At 42.0% G+C, this 26,467-nt stretch overlaps 4 protein-coding genes across 6 annotated transcripts; 3 read left to right on the forward strand and 1 right to left on the reverse strand.

Moving 5' to 3' along the window:
* Positions 1-697: 697 nt before the first annotated feature.
* LOC138589445 (glucose-6-phosphate 1-dehydrogenase-like) lies at positions 698-5,566 on the forward strand. Its single transcript, XM_069659716.1, has 13 exons — positions 698-778; positions 927-1,094; positions 1,792-1,829; positions 1,926-2,034; positions 2,119-2,336; positions 2,423-2,581; positions 3,853-3,978; positions 4,068-4,161; positions 4,252-4,438; positions 4,522-4,757; positions 5,073-5,149; positions 5,242-5,334; positions 5,428-5,566. The coding sequence occupies exons 2-13, from the start codon at positions 978-980 to the stop codon at positions 5,516-5,518; spliced, it is 1,545 nt and encodes a 514-aa protein (XP_069515817.1). The 5' UTR covers positions 698-778; positions 927-977; the 3' UTR covers positions 5,519-5,566.
* A 1,388-nt stretch (positions 5,567-6,954) lies between these two features.
* On the reverse strand, positions 6,955-12,721 carry LOC138589869 (ceramide kinase). Its single transcript, XM_069660342.1, has 13 exons — positions 12,358-12,721; positions 11,239-11,334; positions 10,855-10,992; positions 10,648-10,776; positions 10,501-10,564; positions 10,252-10,397; positions 10,089-10,163; positions 9,812-9,964; positions 9,059-9,164; positions 8,444-8,547; positions 7,802-7,998; positions 7,404-7,720; positions 6,955-7,293 (listed from the first exon to the last, which is right to left on the reverse strand). Exons 1-13 carry the CDS (start codon positions 12,515-12,517, stop codon positions 7,173-7,175), a joined length of 1,806 nt encoding a protein of 601 aa, XP_069516443.1. The 5' UTR covers positions 12,518-12,721; the 3' UTR covers positions 6,955-7,172.
* A 1,765-nt stretch (positions 12,722-14,486) lies between these two features.
* On the forward strand, positions 14,487-16,892 carry naa10 (N-alpha-acetyltransferase 10, NatA catalytic subuni). Of its 2 annotated transcripts, none has more exons than XM_069660262.1 (8): positions 14,487-14,659; positions 14,816-14,914; positions 15,041-15,099; positions 15,181-15,226; positions 15,353-15,468; positions 15,553-15,597; positions 16,201-16,285; positions 16,390-16,892. In XM_069660262.1, exons 1-8 carry the CDS (start codon positions 14,639-14,641, stop codon positions 16,570-16,572), a joined length of 654 nt encoding a protein of 217 aa, XP_069516363.1. In that variant the 5' UTR covers positions 14,487-14,638; the 3' UTR covers positions 16,573-16,892. The 2 variants fall into 2 exon arrangements, with proteins under 2 accessions (XP_069516363.1, XP_069516362.1); XM_069660261.1 differs by having other exon boundaries at positions 16,201-16,284; positions 16,380-16,892.
* A 1,017-nt stretch (positions 16,893-17,909) lies between these two features.
* Positions 17,910-26,217, forward strand: LOC138589932 (rho GTPase-activating protein 4-like). 2 transcript variants are annotated; one of them, XM_069660426.1, is made up of 22 exons: positions 17,910-17,954; positions 19,707-19,796; positions 20,012-20,183; positions 20,314-20,476; positions 20,704-20,766; positions 20,852-20,980; positions 21,064-21,192; positions 21,297-21,518; positions 21,596-21,697; positions 22,096-22,269; positions 22,458-22,542; positions 22,674-22,701; positions 22,976-23,075; positions 23,197-23,257; positions 23,423-23,500; positions 23,614-23,742; positions 23,830-23,935; positions 24,052-24,279; positions 24,366-24,421; positions 24,550-24,772; positions 24,861-24,909; positions 25,469-26,217. In XM_069660426.1, the coding sequence occupies exons 2-22, from the start codon at positions 19,730-19,732 to the stop codon at positions 25,607-25,609; spliced, it is 2,505 nt and encodes an 834-aa protein (XP_069516527.1). In that variant the 5' UTR covers positions 17,910-17,954; positions 19,707-19,729; the 3' UTR covers positions 25,610-26,217. The 2 variants fall into 2 exon arrangements, with proteins under 2 accessions (XP_069516527.1, XP_069516526.1); XM_069660425.1 differs by lacking the exon at positions 17,910-17,954 and adding an exon at positions 18,182-18,227.
* Positions 26,218-26,467: the final 250 nt, after the last annotated feature.

Below are 26,467 nucleotides of genomic sequence, written 5' to 3' on the forward strand. Positions count from 1 at the left end.
TACTGTATGATTCTACTTCTATATGTGTGTGCACTACAGCTAAATTAGTGCTATTGGAACTAACTGTATATAAACCAAGCGGCAACCTCCGGTGTTGAAAAATGAAGCCAATGCGGAAGTGCAAAAAACTGCAGTTCCTCGAGTGGCCACTTGAGGCTGGCTCCAGAAAACAAGAAATAACATTACAGCAGGTGGGAAAATGCCAATTTTTACAGCTGAAATAAACATGTTTACAGCCTGGTACAAAAAACGGTTGGGGATCTTTTCATTCAAAGTTTAGACAAATAATCTGTTTCTCTGTGGGATTTAAGGAACTTCTATTTGTATGCGCACTACAGCTAAATTAGTACTATTGGAACAAACATATATACCTATATATAATATCCTGAGAGAATAATTAACTCAGACGCTGGTAACTAAAGCTACAGATATAAAATCATTAGAATTTATAAATTGCCTACTCGTAAACATAATTCATAAAGTTGCGACGCCTGAGTCTATGTCCTGATAAGAACTCTCTCTGCAGCAAAGCCATAGGACTTTCTCAGTCAAAGGGAACCTGTTAATGTTTGCGCAACATTTGTTGAGGGAGTGGTTTAATTGCAGGACACATTCCTGCGAATTGTTTCAGCCTCGTCTGCACAGACCTGAAATGTGAGTAAAAGTAAGTGAACAGGATTTCGTCAAAGTTGGCAAACCTAATCTGTTGGAATGTGCAGATTTGATTTGAAGCCTGGAGTCGTCGAGTACCGCTAACCTGCTGGACCGGAGAGCAGAGGTTGTATTGTATATACATTACTAAACATGAGGAATCAGAAACTTTAAAGCATTATTACTCTGGAACAACAGGTGGCAGCATTAACCTGCTTAATTTTTTTTTTTGCAAGGCAATGATGACAATTGCAATTTCTCCGTACTGTGTGTAGCAGCCGAAGGTGTCAAACAGAGGGACATAGTGAGAGCAGAAGGGCCAGAAGATGAGCTCTGAGCCTTTGAGTCGCTCTGAGGTGTTTGGACAGCTCCGGAGAGAGCTCTATGGAGAGGAGCAGTCCATCCGCTCAAACACACACATATTCATCATCCTGGGAGCCTCTGTGAGTACAACCTCTGGCGCTCTTACAACACGACATGAATAACGGTTTCCTCTATTCGAAAATTAAAACTCATACACTTCCCTTCAACACAGTTAACAAAGACCTGTACACAGGTTTGGTCTGTTTCAGGTGTGAGAAGAGTACCGTGTAAAAAGTCCACAAACTGATTTGTTTGCTCATCAGGTTAATCCTTCTGAATACTCCGTGCAGTAGAGTTCAAACAGCAAAAGGGCAGTTTGAAAACAGATTTGAAAGCGACGGGGTCTTTACAGAGTTGACACAAAGCCTCACAGGGGAACTATTCACTGGGGCATATTGTAGTGTGCCAATCAGAGTATAAAAGCCCGGAATGAGGACATGTTGACAGAAATGTGCTGCATCTACTATTTCCTTTGTTGGGCACTGAAAGAAGGGGTTAATTTTAGAGCAGTAACATTTTATTAGAATGTACTTGTACGAGCCCAGCACAAGTTGCAAAATCTATATTTTTCATTTATTTTAAAGTTACTTAGAGTCTCTGAGTCCCTCAAAGAGGGTGTGTTCAAAGCTCTCACATTACCCAACAATCGACACGCTCCACCCGGCTGTGATTACATATTTAACCTGCTCTTTGGACTCTTGATTGATTCCTGTCAGCCATAGAAATAATCAGTAGAGGTTTGTGATAATATATTTGCTTGATTTGATTGTTTCACAGGGGGATCTTGCTAAAAAGAAGATTTATCCCACTTTATGGTAAATAAAGAGATACTTTAGTGTTGTTTGGTCACTTGCATAATGAGGAGTTTGACCTTTGACCTGTGTTCTGCATCACTGCTGTCCCTTCTTTAGGTGGTTATTCAGAGATGGGCTTCTCCCAGATGACACCTTCTTTGTGGGTTTTGCCCGCTCTGATCTGACAGTGGAAGACATCAAGACAGCATGTCTGCCTCACATGAAGGTAGAGCCTTGTTGGCTGTCTGACACAAGATTATTTACTGATTGGGTTGTGTCTTCAGGATTAAATGTTCAACATCTCCCTCAGGTCACTGATGAAGAGAATGAGAGCCTCTCAGCCTTCTTCGGTAAGAACTCCTACCTCAGAGGCAGGTATGACGACGGCAGCTCCTTCGCTCAGCTCGACGCTCACCTGTCATCTCTGCCTGGGGGAGCGGATGCCAACAGGCTCTTCTACCTGGCTCTGCCCCCCACCGTCTACCACCATGTCAGCACAAACATCAGCGCCCACTGTATGGGTCGCAAGTCAGTGTCTGTTATTCTCAGAAGTTGCCAGAGACAATATATTTTCTATTTGATCACGTTCTTAATCAGCCATGTTTGCTAAATAGAGGCTGGAACAGGGTGATCGTTGAGAAGCCTTTTGGCCGAGACCTCCAGAGCTCACAGGAGCTGTCAGCACACCTGTCCTCACTGTTCACAGAGGACCAGATCTACCGCATCGACCACTACCTGGGCAAAGAGATGGTCCAGAACCTCATGGTGCTCAGGTAACAAGCTTCATACTAAGTTAGGCAACAGTTGGTTCTGACCAAGTAATCTGATTGGACAAGAGTCCTTCCAGGAGTGCTGATACAGAGTACAACAGCACTGAGACTTTAAACTATATAACTTTAAAATAAACTACATTAGTTCTGACTACTGCTAATTAACTTTACAGCAGATGGTCTTTCTTACATTAAACAATAGCACATGTCACCAACTGTCAGCAGTGTTTTTACTTCTTTGGCTGGATAATAAATAAAAACATACAGACTGTACTTTATACAAATTAACTTTTCTGCAGCAACTTGTAGGCACACACAAAGTAGTAATGATAATAATCAATAATAATGATTAAATTAAATGAAAAATAAAAAGCTGTTGTTGCTCATGACTGTTGTTGTCACGGTTTGGGTAAAATAAAAAGGTAAAGGACCCAGGTGCAGACAAGAGTTTAATTAACTAAGGCAAAAATGCAAAAACTAAATCCTAAGTCCAACAAAAGACAAAACAGAAAACCAAATGGTAGAACAAAAAGTCTTACAGTCTAGGTAAGAGAATAATCCGAAGAAAAAAACAGAAACACACAGGAGCAACAACAGGGAGCCACAAGGAAACAGGAAAATCCACAAAAGACGATGGTTTCACAGGACAGGATGACAAAAGTCCACAGGTAACACAACAATGAGACAGGGGAGCACAAAGACTAAATAAACTAGGAGGTGAGGCTAATAAGACACAGGTGAGATAATCAAGGGGCAGGTGAATACAATAAGGGGAAGGGCACATAATATAACAGGCGGGAAACACACAAAGGCAGGAAGTGGATCAACACGAGAGACAAAGTAAAGTAAAACAGGAAACGATCAAACCACTGAAACACAAATGAAATGCATAACTAAACAAGACTAAATGGTCAGAACACAAATTAAATTAAGTACAAAACTAAAAAACAAGAGCTAATCACAACAGGAGACAAAGTGACAGAGCAAAACCGGAAACAACATCTGTTCACAGAAACTCTAAAACTCAACAAAACTAGAATAACTCATGACAGTCTTCTACTATATGCTGCTTGTCTACGGTTGTAGCAAGCAATATCACACTCAAGGTCATGCTGTTGTACTGAATATCGGCACAACTCTGAATTGTTCTTAAATGCAGGGCAGAAGGCCATGAGCCGAAGATCATCACAGCCGTGCTGATATTTAGTACAACAGCATTCCCCCTCATAGGATATTGCTAAAATTTCTAGACAGCTTTATTTTCTCACTTCCAGGTTTGGAAATCGCATCTTTGGACCCATATGGAACAGGAACAGTGTGGCCTGTGTCGTTCTCACCTTCAAGGAGCCCTTTGGTACTCAAGGCCGCGGAGGATACTTTGATGACTTTGGTATCATTAGGTGAGAGACTGTATCACACTGGATAATATGTAACTGTTATACTAGAGGCTTTTATTTTCCCTGATTCCGCTTCTTTTCTCTTCATGTAGGGACGTCATGCAGAACCATCTCCTCCAGATGCTCTGTTTGGTCGCCATGGAGAAGCCTGCTTCCACCAGCCCCGATGACGTGAGGGATGAGAAGGTAGCACCAATGACTGGATGGTTGGAATAGTGAACATTGGGATGCATGTCACTGCAATGCTTTTATTTTGGAATAATTGATGTGCTGTAGGTGAAGGTGTTGAAGAGTATAGCTCCTGTTGCTGTGTCGGATGTAGTGCTGGGTCAGTACGTGGGGGACCCTGCGGGGGAGGGCCACTCAAAGCTGGGTTACCTGGATGACCCCACCGTACCAAAGGGCTCCTGCACACCAACATTTGCCACCGCAGTGCTCTATGTGCAGAACGAAAGATGGGATGGTAGGGCAGAACGTTATTTCATCACATTTCATCACATTCTCTCCACAGTTTTTCCAACCTTCATGTCTGCCACTTTTCCACAGGAGTCCCCTTCATCCTCCGCTGTGGTAAAGCTCTAAACGAGCGCAAGGCAGAAGTGCGTCTGCAGTTCACAGACGTGCCAGGAGACATCTTTAGCGAACGCTGCCAGAGGAACGAGCTGGTGGTGCGGGTGCAGCCGGACGAAGCCATTTACCTGAAGATGATGACCAAGAGGCCCGGGGTTTACTTCAGCCCAGAGGAGACTGAGCTGGACCTCACTTACAAGAGCAGATACAAGGTGCTGCAGACTCACTCACTCATTATTCTATCATTGTTCTTAGTCTGTTGATTACTAGGTGACCTTTGGTATTGGTGGTAGGAAATAGGCTAAAGACAGTTTGTTAAAAATCTAGAATTGGCCGCTTAATAGATACAGAAGACATCATATCCTATCCAAATTAAGACCACCTACTTGCATATACTAAAATACGACGGAGTAATAATAATACTTATACTAAAAATAATAATAATAAAAATACTCTGTCGTACTAAAAGATATCTGAACCTGATATGAGCGGGTATTGACAGTTTAACACTTGCAATCATCCTGCAGAATGTGAAGCTCCCAGATGCTTACGAGCGGCTGATCCTCGATGTCTTCTGTGGAAATCAGATGCACTTTGTGCGCAGGTTGGTTTTACCACTTACTCTCACTTTTATTGTCCAGGTGTTTTCTTTTAATGGGGTGTTTTTGACCTGAGCTGCTCCTCTTTCTGTCTCAGTGATGAGCTGCGGGAAGCCTGGAGGATCTTCACCCCTCTCCTCCACCAGATCGAGGCAGAGAAGAAGAACCCCATCCCTTACGCATATGGAAGGTAAAAGGATTTGTGAAGTCATGAAAACTTCAATCATCATTTTTCATATACAGTGACCATTTCTCTTCTGCATGTCTTCTGTTGTGTTAACAGCCGGGGTCCGAACGAGGCGGATGATCTCGTAAAGAGGGTGGGATTCCGCTATGAGGGAAAATACAAGTGGGTGCAGCCCCACAAAATGTGATCCCTTCTGTCACACACACACATGCTCATGAACAAACTAATACCAACATTGTAGGCAAGTTTACAAAAATAAAGTTTACCTAAATTTTTCACTGCTGTGTCATTGTTTGATTGTGTCTGCATGTAAATACACCACTGTTTCTTTATCCATAATCATACACGAATAAAAGTAAAGGTAAAAATAACTGTAGCCTGATTTCAGTGTTCACCTTTCTACCCTTTTTTCTAACACCACTGCTAACACCTATCACCTTAAGATGTGTTAAGATATCTGTTAGCAGGCCTGTGTTCACAGTTATCACTAAAGCATGACCACACTGAATGTGAGGCACACAAAGAAAAACACCGCACAATATTTATACCAGGACAGTTTTTTGATCTAGTTTGTAAGATCAGGTGACCCAATATCAATATGCCGTGTTGGTAAGAATGGCTCCCAGGTAGGTGATGTAAGTTTGAATTAACTCAAAACTATAAAGAATTAAGCAACATCATGACCTCAAGTGTGATATTGTTTTTATATCAATAGTAACACAAGTTGTATTAATCAACAACAGATTATTTTTGCTCCACCAACTAACTTGAAACTGGACATTTGTTGCCAAGCAACCCAAACAATCTCCTGCACCCTGTGTCTACAGGTGACCACAGACATGCTTTTTTTCATTATGTACATTTATCTGTAGGTTTTAACTTATCATCAACTGGTTAAAAAAAGAGTCAGCCGTGTGATTCAGAGTTACCAGTCTGATCAGTCTAGACAGCTGAGGTGGAGTGATACACACAGTGAAAAGTCCCCGTCATGTTGTACTCTATATCGGCACTCATGGAATGCCTCTTGTCCAATCAGATTACTTGGTCGGAATTAACATTTGTACAACTGTTAATACGCTTGCTTTTGTATTTTATTTCTTTCACGTGCTGATGTCACCTGTGTCTGTCTCTTCTAGGTGTGTGGTCTAAGTGAGGGCCTCTCGTCCACAAACACAAACACATACACACAATAACGCTGACCAATATCTCCATCATGCCAGGAGAGCCATGAGAGGTGCAGCAGGAAGGAACTTCTCCTCTGGGACTGTTTTATTTGCGCTGTCATCTGCTTTTTGATTAACATTTATCGTATGCAGTAATAAGGTGTAATAGGAAGCTACGATGCTACACTTAAAGTAGTAGAGATATATTTTAAAGTGTTATAATCTCACAATCCACTTTGTTGTGGATCACACTGGAGGAAAAATTGCTGCACTGCTGAGCTTACGTATTACAAATAAAGCATAAAATGCATCATCAATCTTTTTTGTTGCATTAAGATGCTTTTTGTCACAAAAGTGTTGACTTGTGAAGTGAATATAAATACAATTTGCAGACCAAAAGCTGCATACAAACCCTCAATACAAGTTTTTCTGGACAGACAAACCTGATAACAATAAAAATCTTTTTAATAGTGTTTTTACAGAGCAGTATCAGCAAGCACACACTCATTAAAGAAAAATATGTATTTATTCATTATTGCAGTAAGAAAACTTGTCAAAGTGCCTGAAATATTTGCAGCTCTTTGGCCGAAAAAGACTCCAGCACTGGCTATTCTCTTTCATGAAGTAGCCTCACATTTCAAAAATTCCCATTGTCTCTTTTCCCCCATTATCCAAAATCTAGGTGAGACTATTCATGTGAGATGTCCTTTCATGCTTGTCGTCTTGGTCGCTGTAGTTTTGCACGGCTGCTCCGTCCTCGATACCCCTTGCGTACAGACGCACCAACTGGCCGTGAACCCTGAGAAAAAGAAAACACAATTTAAAATGTTTTTTCTTCCGCTAATAATAACAGGATGATAGCAGTATGAGAATACCCAAAGCATAACATGGACGGTTATACTCTCTTACCTGCAGAGGACCTCAGTGAAAGGCAGAAGCTCTCCATCACAGTTCCACACAGACACCGCAGGAGCTTTGCTGCAGCACAGACCACACAGAAAGGGGTGCGCTGTTTTCTGCCCATTTGTCACTTCTCGCCCTGTGCTTCTCTCTGCTAAGTGTTGCTGAGATCCATTCCTGCTCACATTCTCAATGTAGCCGCTCTCCTCATCAACTATCCCATCATTCTGCCCTCCAATCTCTTCAAACGAGTCCTCCTCTTTGCCCGAGGGGAGAGAGAAACGGACGGCCTTGACGCGGTGGACCTCTACAAACGGCAGGTCAAACTAAAAAAGCAAGAGAGAGATTGGATCATTGGTGTTTAAACTCAGAGGAAAAGCTTTGTATTGATGAAAAAGTGTCCATACCTGGTCCTGTGAGCTTGTGTGCCTGTAGAGGAACTTGAGGAACCCCAGCGGGTGAGTGTCCCAAACCAGGATGAGGTCCCCTGTCCCGTCTGCCAGGTGAGCAGAGGGCGAGAGGCCCAGAGGGCTCCTGGGACACGAGCTGGACATACAAGTGAGAGACACACACCTGAACCTGCCCTCCACACTCACCCACTCGCCTGGAGAGAGAGAGGGACAGTGAAAAATGTTTCTGCTTCTACTGTGAGTCACGTGTGATTCGTTTAAAACCAGACTGCTGTTTTGGCATGCGGTGTTTTGCATCATTCCAACTTTACTGCTCAACCCTTTTCCAAAACTGGATATTCTCGTTTGGATTCCTGCGTGTTTCAGACAAACATTCCTTTGACTTTGCACTGCTGTGATTGTTTTTCGTATGGCATACATTTTACACCACTTTGGACTTTCAACTGAAGTACACAAAAATGCTAAAATAGTCCCCCTTAAAGGAGGATGATATTAGCCGTGATGTATCGTCTATTCCAAGCAGGATTCAAGACTCTGCAAGTTATCAACATATTGAAACCATACTTCCTCCAACCTAATTGTGCTAAATGGGCTAAAATAATACAAAACACGACAACAGGACTTTTCGTGTGCTTTTACCTTCTGGGTCATTATTGCCCTGGCTGTAGTGGGAGCTGTACAGGGAGCCCGAATCTGAAGAGTGGGGGAAAAGTCTCTCTGTGCTTCTGGAGCACACACTGCATCTAAACACACAGGCACAAAGAATTCTCAGTCTGGTTCCTCGACCTTGACACTCATTCATAAGAGCACTATAAGACATTTTGCTAACAGCCAGACAAAGACGGAGGCATTGTTCGCTCTCACAGGACACCACGGCTCGCCTTTCATCTAGATCAAGTTCCTCTTGCCCTGGTTTATACCCTCCTTAAGGTGCACCCAACACCTGAGCCCCTGCTGCAGGTGGTAGCAGTTACGCTGTCTCAGACAGTGAATCTAAACCATTTCACCAGTGCTTAAATAGTAATGATGCTACTCCTGAGGACACTTTCTCTCTTTCTTATTAAAAGGGTTTAATGTTCACAAGGTTATAGCTGTCTCCTTAGAAAGCGTATAAAAGACCCCCAGACAGGCTGTCAGTAAAACAATGAACAGGGAGCCACAGGTCACATATGTTATATACATACATATATATATATATATATAAAAATGAATTATAAAAGCAACATAGTTTCTTATCAGTAGTTGTTGTTTTACCCTGAGAGGCAGCGTGTTGTGTCTCTGGGGCTGGAGAGCACCGGGTCTGCTGGTAGATACTGAACTATGCCTGCGTAGCTTCTGTTGCTCAGGTACACCACGGTGCCTGCACAGAGAGAGCAGTTAGATCAGCTGACAGTGCACAACACAAAAAGTTTACACGACAGTTTATAAAAAGTACATATGCTGAGAAATGTGGTTTTGTTTCATAAACTGCTCTTATAAAGAGACCGTGCATTACATGAAAGCCTTTCATGTTAGTGCTATGAGCAGAGACTGTATAAAAGAAGTGGATGTCGCCTCAGTGATGTCGCACTCTGTTTTGTGGGTTACTGTTTTGAATCACATGAAGCCACAGCCTATTCTTGTCTATTTCACTCTAGATGTGACAATAGATAACAAAATTAACACCATGCTCTATTGAAGAAGACTTGAAACTCGCAATTGAGACCATAAACTCATTATGAAAATGTTTATGCCTCAGCTGAGAAGTAGAGCATTTTTGTCAACTGTTTCCATACAAAAGGAGTTCTTTTTGCAACCAGTGCAGTCGCCCCCCGTTGGCCTTTAGAAAGAATGCAGGTTCTGAACTTACTACTTTTTGAAACCAAAAGGCTACATCCTCTTCTTTTATAAAGTCTGTGGATATGAGTGACCTTTTAAGGATGATTTTTTTTAACTTCAAACTGAACATTATCTACTGCAATACAGCATGCAGTCATTAATGCTCACTAAATAACTCCTCACTCATACCTGAATAGTCGTATCGGAGAGGTCCCATCCAACGGTGTTTCTCGCTCTCAGCCAGCACGTCCCCGTAGAAGCCATAGCCCAACAGAGACACTGAGTAACGCACCAGAGCAGACGCTTGATGGACTGAAGACACATCCAAAGGCTGAGAGTCTCCTGCAAGGTATTGTGGGAAATAAGAAGAGTCATGCAGGCTTCACAACAGAGCTCAGAGTTGACAAATGTTCGAGTGTCTGTTTTAAAAATAGGGTTGATTATACAAGTGAAAATTGTTCCTCACCAATGATAATGTGCAAAGCTGAAGTAACAGGGTCGATCACTCCCACTGTGGCGAAACACACACAGTCTGTCGAACCTACACCAGGCACAACAAACAGGAAGTGTGTGTCTTTACTCTGAATCTATCTCCATCAGATTTGAACACTTTATAACTGTGTCGTTACCTGCGGGGATGATGCCGATGTGCAGCGGACAGGGCTGCAGAGTGACAGCGGGATCATTCTCACTAAGGCCTGCCTCTTGTTGCGTCCGCCCAATCAAACCGTGAAGTATTTCGCTGAACATGCCATCCCCGCCCACACACACCACACTGTTATAGACACACACAAGGGTTTCTGTTAGAAGAGCACCTCCCAGTAGGCTTAGCTGTGACAATGCTCTCATACCACAGTGTTTGCATTGACAGCTCTCACCCGTCAAAGCCTGTCAGGTCTTTCTTCAGGAGGTGGTCTCTGGCATGGTTTGCCCGCTCCGTCACTACACAATAAATGTTGTGATTACATATAGACTGCAAATGCATTAAACGTTTTCTGAAAACAGATAAAGGCAGTATTTCTTACCAATAACATGAGAGCTGATACCAGCCAGCTCAAACAGAGGGGCAACCAGAGAGTGATAGATTTCTCTTCCTTTCTTCTTCCCTCCAAATGGGTTGATAAACACCAACAGCCTGTGTGGGCGCAGTGGACCTTAAAGAAGAATATAATTAATCAAGACAAAGTGGTCATATTATCAGATTAACGCTTTGTCTCATCATCCATCCTTACTGTGAGTTTTAAGAGCGGTTCTTAAGTGTTTCGTCCACTGGTCTCTGAGGACGCGGCTCAAGCAGCTGAACTGGGTCCGGCCCAGTCTCCATAGCAAACCATGAGAGCTCCCACTGCTGCTGCGCTTCACATAGAAAACTGGAGGTAGAGGATAGATAAAGACGATAAAACCACAATATCAGCTGTAGCCATGTGGAGGTTAACAAGATCACATTTGCCTTAAATGTAAAGCTAGTGTATCGTGCACTTGTATGTAAATGATTCACATTCTCATCTACTTTTAAACATAACGGAAAAGATAAGCAAAACCTGATGTTGTGTTATTTTTTACTTAGGTCTGACTGCTTTGGGTTTGTGATACCTGAGAGACCAAAGAGAACCCACCTGTGAAGTCTTTGTCTGTGTCCTCAACTGACTTTTGGGGCAGGATCTCCACTCGGCCCTCTTCGACTCCAACCACCTCCGCCACAGGTACTGAAGCTTTAATAGCACACACACACACAGCGAAAACCTCAGGGCATATGCTTCTTTGCATACAATGAAAAGAATCTTTTATGAGTATCCTTGCTGGATGGAATTCTTGGCTGATGATGGCTGCATTCCATTTAGCTGCTTACATTTCTTGGTATTGTGAATTGTTAACTCACTTTTGGAGTGTCAGTGCTTACTGGGACATGTGTATAGAAAACAGAAACATCATTAATTATTAGTAACACTGCTTTTCCTGTTCAGACAAGTCAAAACTAGTGTTGTGATTTATTACTGTTACTGCTGGCTCAACCAGAGCTGGGTCATGCTCCATATCTTAAGCTACACCTGTTAATTATCATTCAAAATGTCAGATAAGGGTATATTAATGACAGATTTACAGTTACAGATTCACTGACAGAGATAAAATTGGTTTATGCAACTTCTATATAGCATGTAAAACACTAACGTCTTCCTTTGGTTAATAATCTTTAGTTCTATTGATTTTCAAAAAATATTAAGGATATAAGTAGATTTTGTTGCTGAATAAAAACGGGGTAAAAGACAAACCCTATATCGACAGCTTGTGCCAGTGGGTGAGATTTGTACAGCCTGTGTTTTCAGTAAACTCTCACTGGCTTGTGTTTCATGTTAGTGCTGTTTAACTTGTTCTTCACGTTCTCGACAAGCAGCTACGACTTTAATTAAAGTGCCCCCTCCCTGTTATAGCTCTAAACTACATTTAGATGTCTTAAAAAAAGTTTTGTTCATGTTGTTTTCCAGGCTACAGGTAAAGACAGGATACCATCTTGTTTGTCATCAGTCATGTTTATACTAATGCAGGTAGGAAGCAGGCTGTAGCATTAAACAGGTGTGACTGTACAAAGTATTTCCCTGTGTTACGCAGGAGAGACACTTATCATTCTCTAACGTGCAAACAAGCTATCTGGGCACAAAAAAAACAATGTAAAGTAATACAGATAAGGATCTTTAAAGCATGTCGACTGATGTTATAGACTGTAAAAAGTCACCTACTTGTTTTCTTGTCGCGATTCTTCTTGTCTAACTCGGTCCAGTTGAAGTGCCAGCCTGTCAAGACCGCCCGGTATCTTTTATTGTCGACCCACAGACTCGACTCCAGCCTCAGGTCTGTCTCCATCTGGCAAAATCGTTTCCCGTTTCTCAGAAGACTCATATGATCACATTTTAAAGTAAAAACTTTTACATATCTGAGAAGCAGTAGCAGGTTGCCAATCTGATCTCGCCCTCAGTCAACAACCCGGAGTCCTTATCTCACATGTGAAAGTTTCCATCTTCCTCTGAAGGAACGTAAAGACCTTTTTAAAAACAGATTATTAACAGTATTATCCCTGTGACATGCTGAAGACAGCGCCTGGCACAAAGGCTGTAAGTCTAAAAATATTTGTTTCCTCCACCGTCCCTCCCTGGTGACACCTGCTCCATTTGCATGCTGCTCTGTTGATTGGATGCCAGCACTTTACCTGTAGTGTTAGCATGTGGGCCAATTACTATAGCAACACAAATCCTTTTGTGATTAAATACTGGTTAGACAATTTTACAGTAAACTATAAAGTATACAGTTCAACTAATGACAGCAGATAAATAACAAGTAGGGTTGGTGTTGTGAAGTCAGCCATTTATAATACAGGCTTTTATATGAAAAACGAAACTGTTTACATGAACATTTTGATAATGGTCCCTCATTATAAATAATTACAGTAAGGGGTAAATAGGGGTAAATATTATCTTACAACTTATAGCAATGATGACTTAGTTGTTTCTCAATTTAGCAATTTAGTTAAGAAGATGTGTTAGAAAAACTAGATGTTCAATCAGTTGAAAAATAAAAGTAATAAAACCAAAATTAAGCACAGGAGGAAAAACGAGGAAGTGAAACACACGTCTTTTCTATCCACCTGTTACCCGGACATAGCCTACCAACATTTCCAGAATATTTTTCACTAACACTTTGAAATCTACCAGACAGACTTATAATTTGAAGATCAGTCTATCTAATATTACCAATTCATATGAAATTGACCTAACTTTGATCCCCATTCTTTTCTCAATGTCAAATCAGGCTTTGACCAGTAGGCTATGGACTTAGCAAAGGTCCTAAAATTATGTGATCTCAATGCTCTAAACAGAGTTTTAAGAATGAGTGGGATTAAATTAAAAAACAAAGGCTTTACACTTGGATTTTGACCTTATTGATTGACACTTACAATAAGAAAAAGACACACAAAAAGGTGAGCTTTAATGGCCACACACCTTTAATATTTAATTAATAGGAAATGCTAAGGCTTAGTCTCAGCTATGTAAAAAAACTATCAAGCCTTACATAGTGTACAAGAGAAGAGTAGTAAGACAGACTGACGTTGATGTGGGGCTCCAGGACAAAAGTGTGCTTTTTGGCCCATAAAGGCCCCAAACTCCAACCCTCTGCAGAGTCCTGAGTCCTCCTATCCTGTAAACCCTAAACTTATTATTATCTGTTTCATATAAATACAAAACAGATAATAATTTACCCAGAGACCAGTGCTGGACTACTACTGGTTATGCAGGTGTTTTGTTGAAATAAATGTCTTTTTTTCATTTATTACAATTGTTGGAACATGATAGGGATCATCTGAGCACAAGATAGCCTAAACTAAAATCAATGTTTGAGGATTTGAACACAAGACCAGGTCAGACATGATATATGAATAAATATAAAAAATAAATAATAAATATAGTCAATAGGCCTATAGTTCAAATTTAAAATATTTACAATGCCAAAATGGTAGTTAACAGTAATGTTAGACATTATATATTTGTATGAGCATACAGAATCTGGAAATTAAAATAATACTTTTGTGTTGAAACTTGTAACAAATAATGGGAACAGATTGAATCTCAGGTTGGGGCAGTAATACAAACCTTTCTCTGCCCAGACTGATGCGTCCTGTAGTCTTATAAAGTTTGAGACAACAGTCCGCAACGCTTCATCCGAGTTTGGATCGACGTGAGTCTATTCTTCAAAATAAATGTGATTTTTTGCATGTTTCGTGCCTCCTGCAAGGGTAACAGCTTTTACTGTGAAGTTCTAGCCCACACTGTAACCGGAAATGTCTCTCTTTATTGTGGCATGCTCCTTCCTCCCCTCCCTTCCTAGCTAGCAACTCGGTTTAGCTGGCTAGCTAGCTAGCAAGACAAAGTCTTTAAACATTATAGCGTAATTATTATGAATTGATTGATCCGTTTACTATACTTGATTTTTGTTTTTTTCAGTCTACATAAAAAGCCAACTATCAAAATGAACATACGAAACGCAAGGGTAAGTGTGCTTAAATCCTCCCGAAAGCCATGCTGTTTCTACCAACTGGTGGCTAAGCTAGTAGCTATAATCGACTTGTTAGCTGACCAAGTATCGTCGGTTAGAATGTTAGCATTATGTCATGCACGTTTTTAACTTTAATTTTCTTTCTTCCAGCCGGAGGACCTCATGAACATGCAGCACTGTAACCTGCTGTGTCTTCCAGAAAACTACCAGATGAAATACTATTTCTATCATGGATTGTCCTGGCCTCAGGTAATCCACAGATCAGTTTCCCATTCTTCCTGTTTCTGCTAACAACACTGCTTCTACTATGTAAGTCCTCACTGTGAATTCGTTTGTTCGACACTCATAATCTGTTATTCATTGTTCATATTTCAGCTCTCATACATTGCAGAGGACGAAAATGGAAAAATTGTGGGATATGTGCTGGCAAAGATGTGAGTATGTGTTAGCTTTTTTAACCCGACATACATTGGAGATGTATATAATGTTAAAATACCATTGTCTTTTATTACTAGGGAGGAGGATCCAGATGATGTACCTCATGGACACATCACATCCCTGGTGAGTATGAATGGGGGAAACCTCATACATTTCCTCTATTATTTAATTGACATGTTTATATTAAATATTTGGCTGGCTTGTGTAAACAAAAACCCCTCTCTCTTCTTCTCTCTCTGTGTCTTCCAGGCAGTAAAGCGCTCCCACAGACGTCTTGGTCTGGCTCAGAAGCTGATGGACCAGGCCAGCCGGGCCATGATAGAAAACTTCAATGCTAAATATGTCTCTCTTCATGTCCGCAAGAGGTACTGCTGACTGTCTGTACTGTGCACTGTTTTCTTACTATGAACGTTACAATGGACTTACCAGTCTTCTCCTCCCCCCTGCAGCAACCGAGCAGCCCTGCACCTGTACTCAAACACACTCAAATTCCAGTAAGTCTATTTCTTAATATGGAAATTATGTTGGTCTTAGCTATATCCTAGATTTTCAGAAATATAGACATTGTAAGTACAGCTAGGCAAATGAATCAGACAGGCTTGTATATGAGTCGAAATTAGCTTATTGCAGATATATTTATATTGAATATATTTGGTATATGTTGACCGATAAGTAACAAGAAATTGCATCACAGAAGCGCCAAAGATATCTTCTGAGGTTGGAAAAAATAATGAAACTAAAAGAGTTTGTGGAAGTGAATGCAAACTCAACGTGTAAAAATATCTGATCACGTGTGTTTTTTTAACACTCATAAGAGCAACGTACTTTCCTTTGATCAGGCTCGGTACTTATTTTTTTCTGACTACTTTAGCCAGCACCTCCAGCTCTGCAGTACACTTTGTGTAAAGCTTCTTTTTAAATACACATCTTTGAGGGCTTTCAGAAACGTTAGCATTCTTGCTATCAGATTCCCACAGGACATATATTGAAATTGGCATACATTGACTTTGAAAGTCTCCCGATCCAGTAGGTCTCTTGTCCTAAGTTAATGAGTTGTTCTGATTGTATCTAAAGTGTTATATTGTTGTTCATCACAGGATAAGTGAGGTGGAGCCTAAATACTATGCAGATGGGGAGGATGCCTACGCCATGAAGAGAGACCTGGCCCACATGGCTGATGAGGTGACACATTCCTCTACGTTTACATACAATGGCTACGCATGTTGGCACTATACTGGCAGATTCTTATTGTTAATGTGTCATATTGTCGTCTGTTGGTCCCCCAGCTGAGGAAGCCCGGCGTTCGCGTCTCTGGTCAGGAGGCACCTTCTGGCCAGAGCCCGTCGGGGTCCGGAGACCAGGAGAGAGAGAGCGAGAGGGACAGCGGAGGAGAGAGCAAGGAGCTGAGTGAAGTCAGCGAGGCTACAGAAAGCACAGACGTTAAAGATTCTTCTTCTGATTCACAATGACCCTGCAGTCCTAGACATTTTAAAATTCACCCCTCATTTCCACTTATCTCTATTTGATAAGGTCTCTGCCTTTGCAAACTGTGACTGTCTGTGCGACAATGCCCACATTTCCATCATTGGTTTCTCTTCAAGCTTGCTTTTTACTGCAGTGATGAAAAGTTCTTGGATGATGACATGAATCGGGTTGTTATCTAAATGAAGCCAAAATGAAAAACTGATCTCAATGTTTTTATTGGATTGCAAAACAGCCCGTGCTTTTCAGGTTGTCCAATCTGGTCTCATTATTTAACAATTACTGCAAATAAATCTTTCAAATAACACTTTTGGTTTTGCTTTTGCCCTTATTTTACTAAGAGAAAAGCAGCTTCAGTGACTGTTGCTTTCTAAAAGCAGTCTCTTATTTTTGTTGCAAAATGTTAAAGTTGGCCTCAAGGGCATCAATGAAACAGTTGTATACATTGTAAACTGGTACTATCATAAATATTACATCTGTTCTATACAGTCATATGAGATGCACAAGATCTGCATTAAAGGTTCCCATTGATCATGAAAATGCCCCAACAGTGTGAAGCATTTAAAGAGTTTTAACTTTGGTGACCCCTAGTGGCAGCTTTCAAAAGGACACTGTGGCAGACAGCGTTACACAAAGTTAACCAAAGAACTGTTCTGAACTTCTGACACAGTTTGTCCCTGTAAACTGAGAAGTTAATTTCATGTAAAACATTAGGACTCTTTAAATAAATTAAAAAAACCCACTTCTCTGTTCCATTGACAAACGTCCGTTAGAGGAAGTTAGAGGAAGGAAGCAGGAGTGAGAGAGAAGTAAGTGCAGGACAGATGACAGCAAATCAAGCAAGCTGACCTTTCAGAAAGTTGTCCGTTTGTAACAGATAGAGAATAGCTCACTTTCACACCCTGGTGCCATTTAGCACCTTTCAGCTAGAGGTGAGAAAGTTGCTGTTGTTCGAAACAAAGACTTCTAACGTGATCATTATCAGATAAATGAGATGTGATGCAACAGAAGACCTGTTTTAACACAAGTGTACGCATTGTTTTTAGGGACTTTCTCTGCAGTCAGACACCGTTTCTAGCTTCTGTGTAGCTTTTTTACTTCACATGAGGTGTTTAAGGTGACATTACTCATCGTACACTGTGGTCATGTTAACCAAATTTTGGATTATAGTTGCCTCCGGTCTTGTGCCACCAGAGTATTCATGTTTTTTTTCCCCCTCTCCCGAATGAACACTCCAGCAGCTGATTTCACTCAGCAGCCTGTGAATAACCTGAGCAGAGGGACCAATCAGTGGAAACAGCTGCTCTTTGATTGGACTGAAAACCTTCCGAGGAGTTCAAGAGGCAGCATGAAAGAGAGGCTCCAAAAGGTTTTCACTCATCTCACTTTCACACAATAGTGCACTGATGGCTCAAAGTGAATGTGTGAGTGAGATGACGGGTGAGAAAGCGAGAGGAGTAAAGCAATGAGTGTGAGAGAGAGAGAGAGAGAGAGAGTCAGAGATGAGTTCCACTCCACCCACATCCATCCGTGTCCAACGTGAGGGGGAGGTGAAACAGTTGAGAGCTTACTGTGTTATTAACTGGCATTATTTAGTTGCCTCAGTCTGGAGACGCGACTAGTCGAGATTGCTCCTCATCAGGTAGGACTCTTGTTTACTAACTTGTCTGTCTCAAACACACCCTTCTGCCAGTTTAGGTTTAATAAACCTGTTTTTGTGCTCTTATAGAAGCTCATTCTGCTTGATTATTTCACTTATGTTCTTGTTTGCTCAAGACGCAGCCCTCAGGTCATAACCGTTTCATAACTCAGGCAGCATCTATGTGTTTGTACTTGTGAAACCCAGATTGAAACACCCAGAAACACTTTAATAGCAACTGAAAAGAGCAGTTGCATTTAGATGAAGAGTAGCTTAAATAAAATATCGCAGTGCACTGTGACGACAGGAGATGGTGATTCACTGCTGATCGCATAGAGCAAGAATGAAAGGGCTCATGGAAAAGGGTGACACGGGCTGGAAAAATGAGACACTCTCCTTTCTTCAGGGAGTTTCTCGTTTGTTGTAACACAGCAGGCTTTTCTTAGCAGGTCTGTCGGTAAATGTTTCAGCAGAACAAAATGCTGATGAGTGGTGTTTGGCTTGTGAAAAAGGGGGAAGTTAAAGTAGAAACAGAGAGAATGTGTGTTGGTTGTGTACAAAGGGCAATGATCCAGCAAGAAAGAACTCTTCCCCTTTCTGATGTGCTCTAAATGTCGTCCTAATGAGCGAGATCCTGCAGACATTAGAGGCTAACTTGACTTTCAATTTGTCAAAGGCCTGTCAGATGATCTTGAGTTTGAATGCCATTCATCAAGACGCACCATTCATCCTCCACTCTGCACTATGTCATCTAGATGTTTCTGAGAATGGTCCAACATTTACATAAGGGTTTGTTTCCTGTCAAACAAGATCAAAATGGAAAGAAACCAGCAACCAGAGCTCTTGATGTTTCAGTCTTCAGCCTCATCTCGGTCAGAGAGAGTGTTTGTTTAAAAGGAGCTTGACCTGCTGTTGTATTTTTACAGACTCTACTATAGTTGCATCAGTTCACATAAGAGTCATTGGTAAAACCACCCGTAGTCCTCGGAGCAGACATCCCCACAGAGTTGTACGGCTTGTGGTTCACCCTATTTTTAGGGCAGCCGAGATGTTGCTGCAGCTATTTTTGCACCTCGTGCAATTCTGCAGGCTGACTGTTGCAGCAGGCAGCACATGCCAACTGGTTTTCTGAGTTGTCTGCCGTTTCGCAGAGGGTGACCAGTTTGAAGAGATGTGTTACAGTAAGATGAACATGCTCTTTTTCTCTTCGCATGAGAAGTAAGGAAGTTGGCATGCTCTGCTGCGGAGGGGGTGTTGCAGCATTGACAGTGTGAAAGTTTGTTGTGAGCCATGCTTTGGTGCAGCAGTGGGTCAAAGGCCTTTTATTATGAGCAGACTTTGTCCAGCACAGGAGATCGAAATAGCTTGCATGAAGATAAAAAACTCTGTGATTCTGCCAGAGAGGTTAAAGGATCACAACAGAGCAGCGGATAACTCCTAATATATGTTAAAATATTTGAATATTAACTTCCTTTTTTCCAGAATTTCACCCAGTTGGAGCAACAATGACTTCCCATGTGAAACTCCGGAAGGAGAGGGTCGGTGTGGTGGACTATGACACACAAATCAAAGGTTAGAGACTTTGTTTCCACCTTTTCTACCGGTCTCACCCCCTTCTTCGCACCCCATTTAGGCTGACTGTATGTGTTCTTCTTGTCAAGTTGAACCTGTTAAATCTGTTTCACAGCCACAGCAGGACTTTCTAAATGACTCATTTTCTGTTGTATGTGTTTCTTTCTCTTTCCCATGTCTGTTATTCTTTCCCCCCTTCTTTCTTTCTCTGTCAGAGGTGCGCTGCCAGCTTGTGGACCAGCTGAAGGTGCTGGACTTGCAACTTGAGCAGAAGAGCCAGCAGCTGCAGGACCTGGCAGACTACCTGCGACGACGGAGTGAGATTGAAAGCGAGTACTCGCGCTCTCTGGAAAAACTGGCTGAAAGGTTTACTTCCAGAATCAAGAGGTAAAGGCTCGATCCTGCCTTTTGACAGCACGTTCGAAATAAACAAGCGTTCATGTGAGGACACTGTTCTGGAGCATTCCAGGGTGTATCTTACAAATTTTCTGCCTCTGTGCCTTCTGCTTCTTTACAGGAAGGATCCCAGCAGTCACTCAGTGGCTCAGGTGTGGCTGGCTCTGCTGTCACAGACCCGCCAAGAAAGTAAGGACCACAGTAGACTGAGCGAGAGCTGCGGCAACTTCCTAATCCAGCCCCTCTCACACTGCCTGGAGTACACACAACGCCTCGCTAAAAAGGTATCGATAAGAGCACTGAAGAAAACAAGTCTTTCATTAAGCATTCAGGACAAGTCTGTACCTGTGGAGTGCGATTTACCTGACTCTAGCATTGCACACACTCTCCCCTTCTAAATTTCTACTGAACTCTTGACACACTCGAGGGTTGACATTTTGTGGCTCACTATGTTCCTTCCGCATTGTGCCATCTCACTTTGTGGTATCATGTGTCTGCAACTTGTTTCCAGAGTAAAGACATCTGCACTCAGCTACAGGATGGGCTGCTCAAGGTTACCACAGAGCTGCAGACTGTAAGTGAGAAAACTAACACCCCAAACATTTTCCATTCCTTGAACTAACCAAAGAAATCATGCCTGTATGTGTTCATGTTTGCAGGCATGGCGGACGTACTACCAGTACCACTCTGAGTACGTGTGTGCAGACGGGAAGCTGAAAGAGGCCGAGAAGCAGGAAGAGAAGCAGAAGCAGAGTGCTGCTAAGAAACTGGAGAGGTTGATAGAAAAAGTAAAAAACATTTATGTACCATAATGTGTATTTCTTTATATCTCTTTTCTACCCTCGTGTTGATGATTGTTTCTGTGCCATAGAGACAAGGTAAGGCCCAAGAGATCTACCTGAAGTGCAGCAAGGCCCGAAATGAGTACCTCCTCAACTTAGCTGCAGCGAATGCCTCCATGAACAAGTACTACCTCCAAGACATCTCCACTCTCATAGATGTGAGTGCTCCTTCAAGTGTTTGAACATAGTTAAAAGAATCATGTTTAAGGAATTCATTATGATCGTAAGCATCCAAATCATAAGGTGATATTGTCTCTCTTAGTGTGCAGATGCAGGGTACCACCTCTCTCTGAGCCGGGTGATGCAGGCCTACCTGTCCAGTCAATTAAGGACCCAGCAGAACCTGTGCACGGGCTTGCAGCAGCTCCAAGGCACTGTGTCTGTGCTGGACCAGAGCCAGGACCGGGACACCCTCCTGCAGGACCACTATAACACCTTCTGTATGCCGCTTCGCTTCCCCTACCAGCCCCACGATGGAGACCAGGTCTGTAGCGTGTGTGTCTGTTTGTTTTGAAGTGGATTATTGACATGTCAGTGCTAACTTTTCTTGTTGTGTTTCAGGTTTCTGAGGTCAGTGCAGAGTGTGAGATGAGATGCGAGCTGGAGACCAGATTCAAACAGATACAAACCAGACTGAAAGCCGTCACTGAGGAAGCAGAGGAGGTAGGGTACACCCCAAAATCTTTATAACACCATTGTCTGCCTTTGTGTGGTTCGATTGTATCCACATGCGATTCTGGGGCTCATTTATTCCAGGCTGAAAATAAAATGTGTTGCTTTTTTAATCACATTTTTGGGGGTCAGAGTGGCAGAAAAGTGCATAATTAAACAGAAATTTTGACATATTTAATGTCTGATGGCCGTAGACGAAATAACGATTTACCATAACATGGTATCCCTTCTTTATCTAGTTCTCTAGGCACTTGAATGCAAAATAATTGCAGTTACAAGAAAGAGAAAGCCATCAACATCTGTTTCCTTGTCATGGTGAAATGGTCCTAGCTAAGCGCAGTATACCTCAAACATAATACAAAGTTGTTATTTCTGCCACTTTCATACAGACCAGTAAGAGCATGTCAGCAGCCCAGTCTTCCCTGCTGGAGAACATCGGTGATGATGATCTGGACCCTGGCAGCGGTCCGTCGCTGGAGGGCAGCATCGAGAACCTGTCAGTAAAGCCCAGCGTGGCCCGCCGCAGGGCCAACCTGCAGGAAATAGAAAACTTGTACTTCACTGTGAGTCCGTTCATGAGGTCACCAAGCAGAACAGCATCACTTAAAAAAGATTTAAATATTATATTGCTGACTCTACGCAGATGTGGTTTTAATGTTGGTTTTTGGTTGTCAATGTGGACTCCTGCGACAACAACCACAGTGACTGATGGTGACAGCATGATAATGGCTTTATGTCACATGTTTCACAGAGAGTTAAAGAGTACCTTGTGAGCAGCTCCCTTGAATCTAAACTGCAAGCCAAACATGATCTGCTGAAAGTGGCTGTGGAAAAAGGTATCACTTCTGTAATTCTCATGGAATACCAAAATGTGAACTGCTGACCTAGAGTCTCTATTGAAAACACTTGGTTCGTTGTTGCTTATGTTGTTTAAGCTGCTTCTTTATCCTCTTTTTTTTCATCCTAGCTGAATCATCAAACGGACACCAGCCAAGGTACAGATAAATAATTGTATAGAGCTTCAGGAACTTTGAATACATTCTGCAATTGTGACATACAGCTCTGGAAAATGACGTTTTTCTGTGGTTCTAATATTTATATAATTTTCACATTCAGGGGGTTTTCAATGGGGTTCAGATCTGGCTTGGGCTGGCCGTAACATGTAGAGAGAGATGCTGACTTTAGGAGAATTTGGAGTGGTCTCCCAATTTTTTCCGGAGCTGTATTAGAGTTAACTGTATCTTCACATTATGGCATCTTACTCTGCAGACACAATGGACAGTCTGTGCGTATCAGGAAGAATCACTCAAGCGCCAGTTTGATGCACAACCACAAACTATTTAACGGAGACATGCTGTCCTTCATACAGGTGAGCTGCCTTCATGTTTACATCTTTCTCACCATTTCTCTTGCAGTTTTTCCACTACATCAGCAGTAATGTATTAGACTTGCTTTTTTAAAGAGTCCTTCACATATATGCTTTTTTTCAGGCATCAGGACAACAGATTCCAATTGTTGTAGTAAGCTGCATTCGCTTCATCAACCTCAATGGTGAGTTTCAAGGCAGCCCAACAGCAGTTGCATGTATCAGGATACTTAAGTGATTGTTTTAATGACATTCCGATTATTCCCATAGTGGCTGTCAAAATATTTTGCATTGAATCTAAACATTCACAGCTAGTTTGAATCACTGAGATATTCTAATGTGTCTGTCAGGTCTCCACCATGAGGGCATATTCAGAGTTCCAGGCGCTCAGATGGAGGTCAATAACCTGAGGGATGCATTTGAGCGAGGTAGGCCTGTGTATGTTTGTGTTTATATGTTGGCCTGACCTGTATGTACTGATGCTCCCTTCATAGTGGAGCGTTAATAATGTTCGGCAGTGTGCTGTGGGCTTCTCCTGCAGGAGAGGACCCCCTGGCTGAGCGGAGATACGACCTGGACTCTGTCGCTGGAGTGCTGAAGCTCTACTTCAGAGGTCTGGAGAATCCCCTCTTCCCGATTGACAGCACCAGCCAGCTCCTGGAGCACGCCCGTGAGTGTGTTTTATAGGTGTTGAAATGTCAAAGGAGTGTTGCTGAGAGCATACAAGCTTATCTTTGCTTTCATTACCCTTCCTCAGAAATAAAGAATGAGGCAGAGAGAGCAGCTCAGCTCAAAACGGTCATCTGCACCTACCCGGAGCCAGTCATCATTGTTATGAGATACCTGTTTGCATTCCTTGATCAGTGAGTATTTTAACTAAACATTTTTTGTATGTTCTTCTTTAAATAGTTGTCGAAGAAATGACTGATATGAGATCTGTTGAGGTACATTTTTGATATTATGTTCTCCCTCCGTCCAGCGTGTCTCAGTACAGTGACGAGAACATGATGCAGCCGTACAACCTGGCCGTGTGTTTCGGCCCCAGCCTGGTGCGAGGGGAACACGATGATGATGTCGTCACCCTGCAGCCTCAGATCAACGCTCTGGTGAAGGACATCATCCTCCAGCATGAAAGCATCTTCCCAAACCAGGGCGAAGTCCAAGGACCGGTGTATGAGAAATGCATGACACTGGAACAGGATGACTGGTAAGAGAGAAGATGATGGATCTAAATCAAAACACACAGCATGGATAAAATGAATGGTGGAATCTGAGAGGGTCTTTTCTCCATAGTGAGCCTATCATTGAAGAAGGAGATGTAGAATCAGAGTACAACCAGAGCAAAGATGGTGAGTTCATGTTCCTCTTGGACACGTTAGTCCAAAGCAGCGTACATGTGAGAGTTGGATGTTGATAAGTTATTTCTTCTCTAAAGCTGTGTCTCTGTATTAAATAGTATCAATGTGTTGTGCTATAGAGTTGGAATTCGGAGTCTCAGTTGACAGCATCACCAGCTCATCTTCAGCACCAACGCAGAGAAAAGCCGAGCGTCCTCGAGCCAACAGCAGTGGCTCCATTGACAAAAACAGGTTGACAGCTGGACCAACAGGGGGCAGCCTCGCTTCATGTGGAAAGTTATTGATCCAGATTCCCATGGGGAAACAAAGACGTTTTCACTCACCTGGCAATATGCGCAGAGAGTAAGTACCACTGAGAATCACAGGTCCACAACTGACCGCTACTGTTTGTGTGAGAAATTTATGTTTTCCCATGTTTTTCTCCTTACAGATATCAGGAACCCTTGTCTTCTGAGGATATTCCCAGTCAAGTTGACAAGGTCTGTCCTATTTCTCATTTGTTTTTAATTGAAATGTTCCTCTATGTGACAGTTTTATCACGTGTCTGTCAGTTGTAATTAATGGCTATGGATTATAGTTGATACATCGGTTGTCATTGTTTTATACTACTTAGGATTTTTACAACAATCAGTCACAGCTGCAGTTGTAAATATTGTTCGTAATAAACAGATTATTGTCCAGATGTTCTGCAGTGCTCGTCTAGAGGATAAGTGGGTGATCTGAACAAAAGGGCTGAAAAGATTAATCAAGTTTTATACTCAGAGGATAAAACAAAACAAAGGGTTTTAACTTCCTGCAATCAAATGGTAGTTTTTGGTGGTTTATTTTTGGTCATTGTAACATTTGTGAAATATTTGTTTACATACATGAAGTGTTATAATTATTAGTAAGCTAAACAAAATAACTAATAATTGAATGACAATAGTACACTATGGCTTTGAGAAACAACCAGAAACTATCGAGCAGAAGGGAGCACAGATCACAAAGAAACTTTTGTCTTTCCTCTCTCTCATCACCATTGTTTATTTCATCTCGCAGGCGGTCTGTCGCCAGATGGACTCGGTCTTCAAGGAGCTCCTCTCCCGGCAAGTCGTGCAGGATCCCTCCTCCACCGCCTCCTCTCCCTCTGCCCAAGCTGCCCAAAGGAAGGGGAAGCGGGATGGACGCAGGGGGAGATGAGCAGGGCTCTTCAAAGCAGCAGATCCACTGGATTGAGAAACTGGCATCAGTAGATGACATTAAAGGGAGAGAGGGATGATACAAATGAAAACTGAGGTGTAGGGTGATGTGCACTGACAGCAGCTTTCAGCACATCTATTTCTAGAAAAGTGAGGTCACTGACCCTCAGTCACTTCTCTGAGGTCCCTGTGATTGGGTTCTGCTTCTTACCACTGGGTGGCTCTCTCCTCTGAAGACCTTTTCATTCATGATTTGAACTGCAGAACCCTGCTGTAACTGCAGACCTGCAGTACAATGTGGAAACTCTGGCTTACTTGAAACTTACAGGCGTTTGTATACAACTGAAGGTGTTCATGCAGCGTATGACTTTATATCTGCATCTGGGAAGGTGTGAAGCTCTTCAAGCCTAATTTTCTCAGCGGGTTTTATTAAATATTCTCACATGTAATTTTTTTAAATGTCCGTTTACCAAAATAAGTCACGTTGTTGATAAGAAAACTGTGAAAACTATAGCTGTAAGGAATTTGTATATATTAAATATTTGTACCTTGGTTCACACTTTATGATTCGTCTGTATATCTGGACTTCATGCCAAATAAATATTTTGGGTATTCTGACGTCTTTTTTTTTTTTTTTAAGCCTCCTAGCAGTAATGCTGCTGGAGACCTATTTGTCTTATTTCTTCTTATCATTTTTTTCCTGATGAAATGTTTCTGCAGCAAAAAAACGTATGATTAAGCTCAAAATTGGCAGGTGGGAAGCAAATTCTCGTTCTCATTACACCTGTTGTACATATTTTGTATTATACATATTGTTTTTTTTATTCTTATTGCCTATTTTTTTTTTTTTTTTTTAAAT

This window comes from Semicossyphus pulcher, unplaced genomic scaffold, assembly GCF_022749685.1.
Source record: "Semicossyphus pulcher isolate SPU_LCO1_2020_fin unplaced genomic scaffold, fSemPul1.0.p SCAF_13, whole genome shotgun sequence".
In the NCBI taxonomy this organism is placed as follows: domain Eukaryota; kingdom Metazoa; phylum Chordata; class Actinopteri; order Labriformes; family Labridae; genus Semicossyphus; species Semicossyphus pulcher.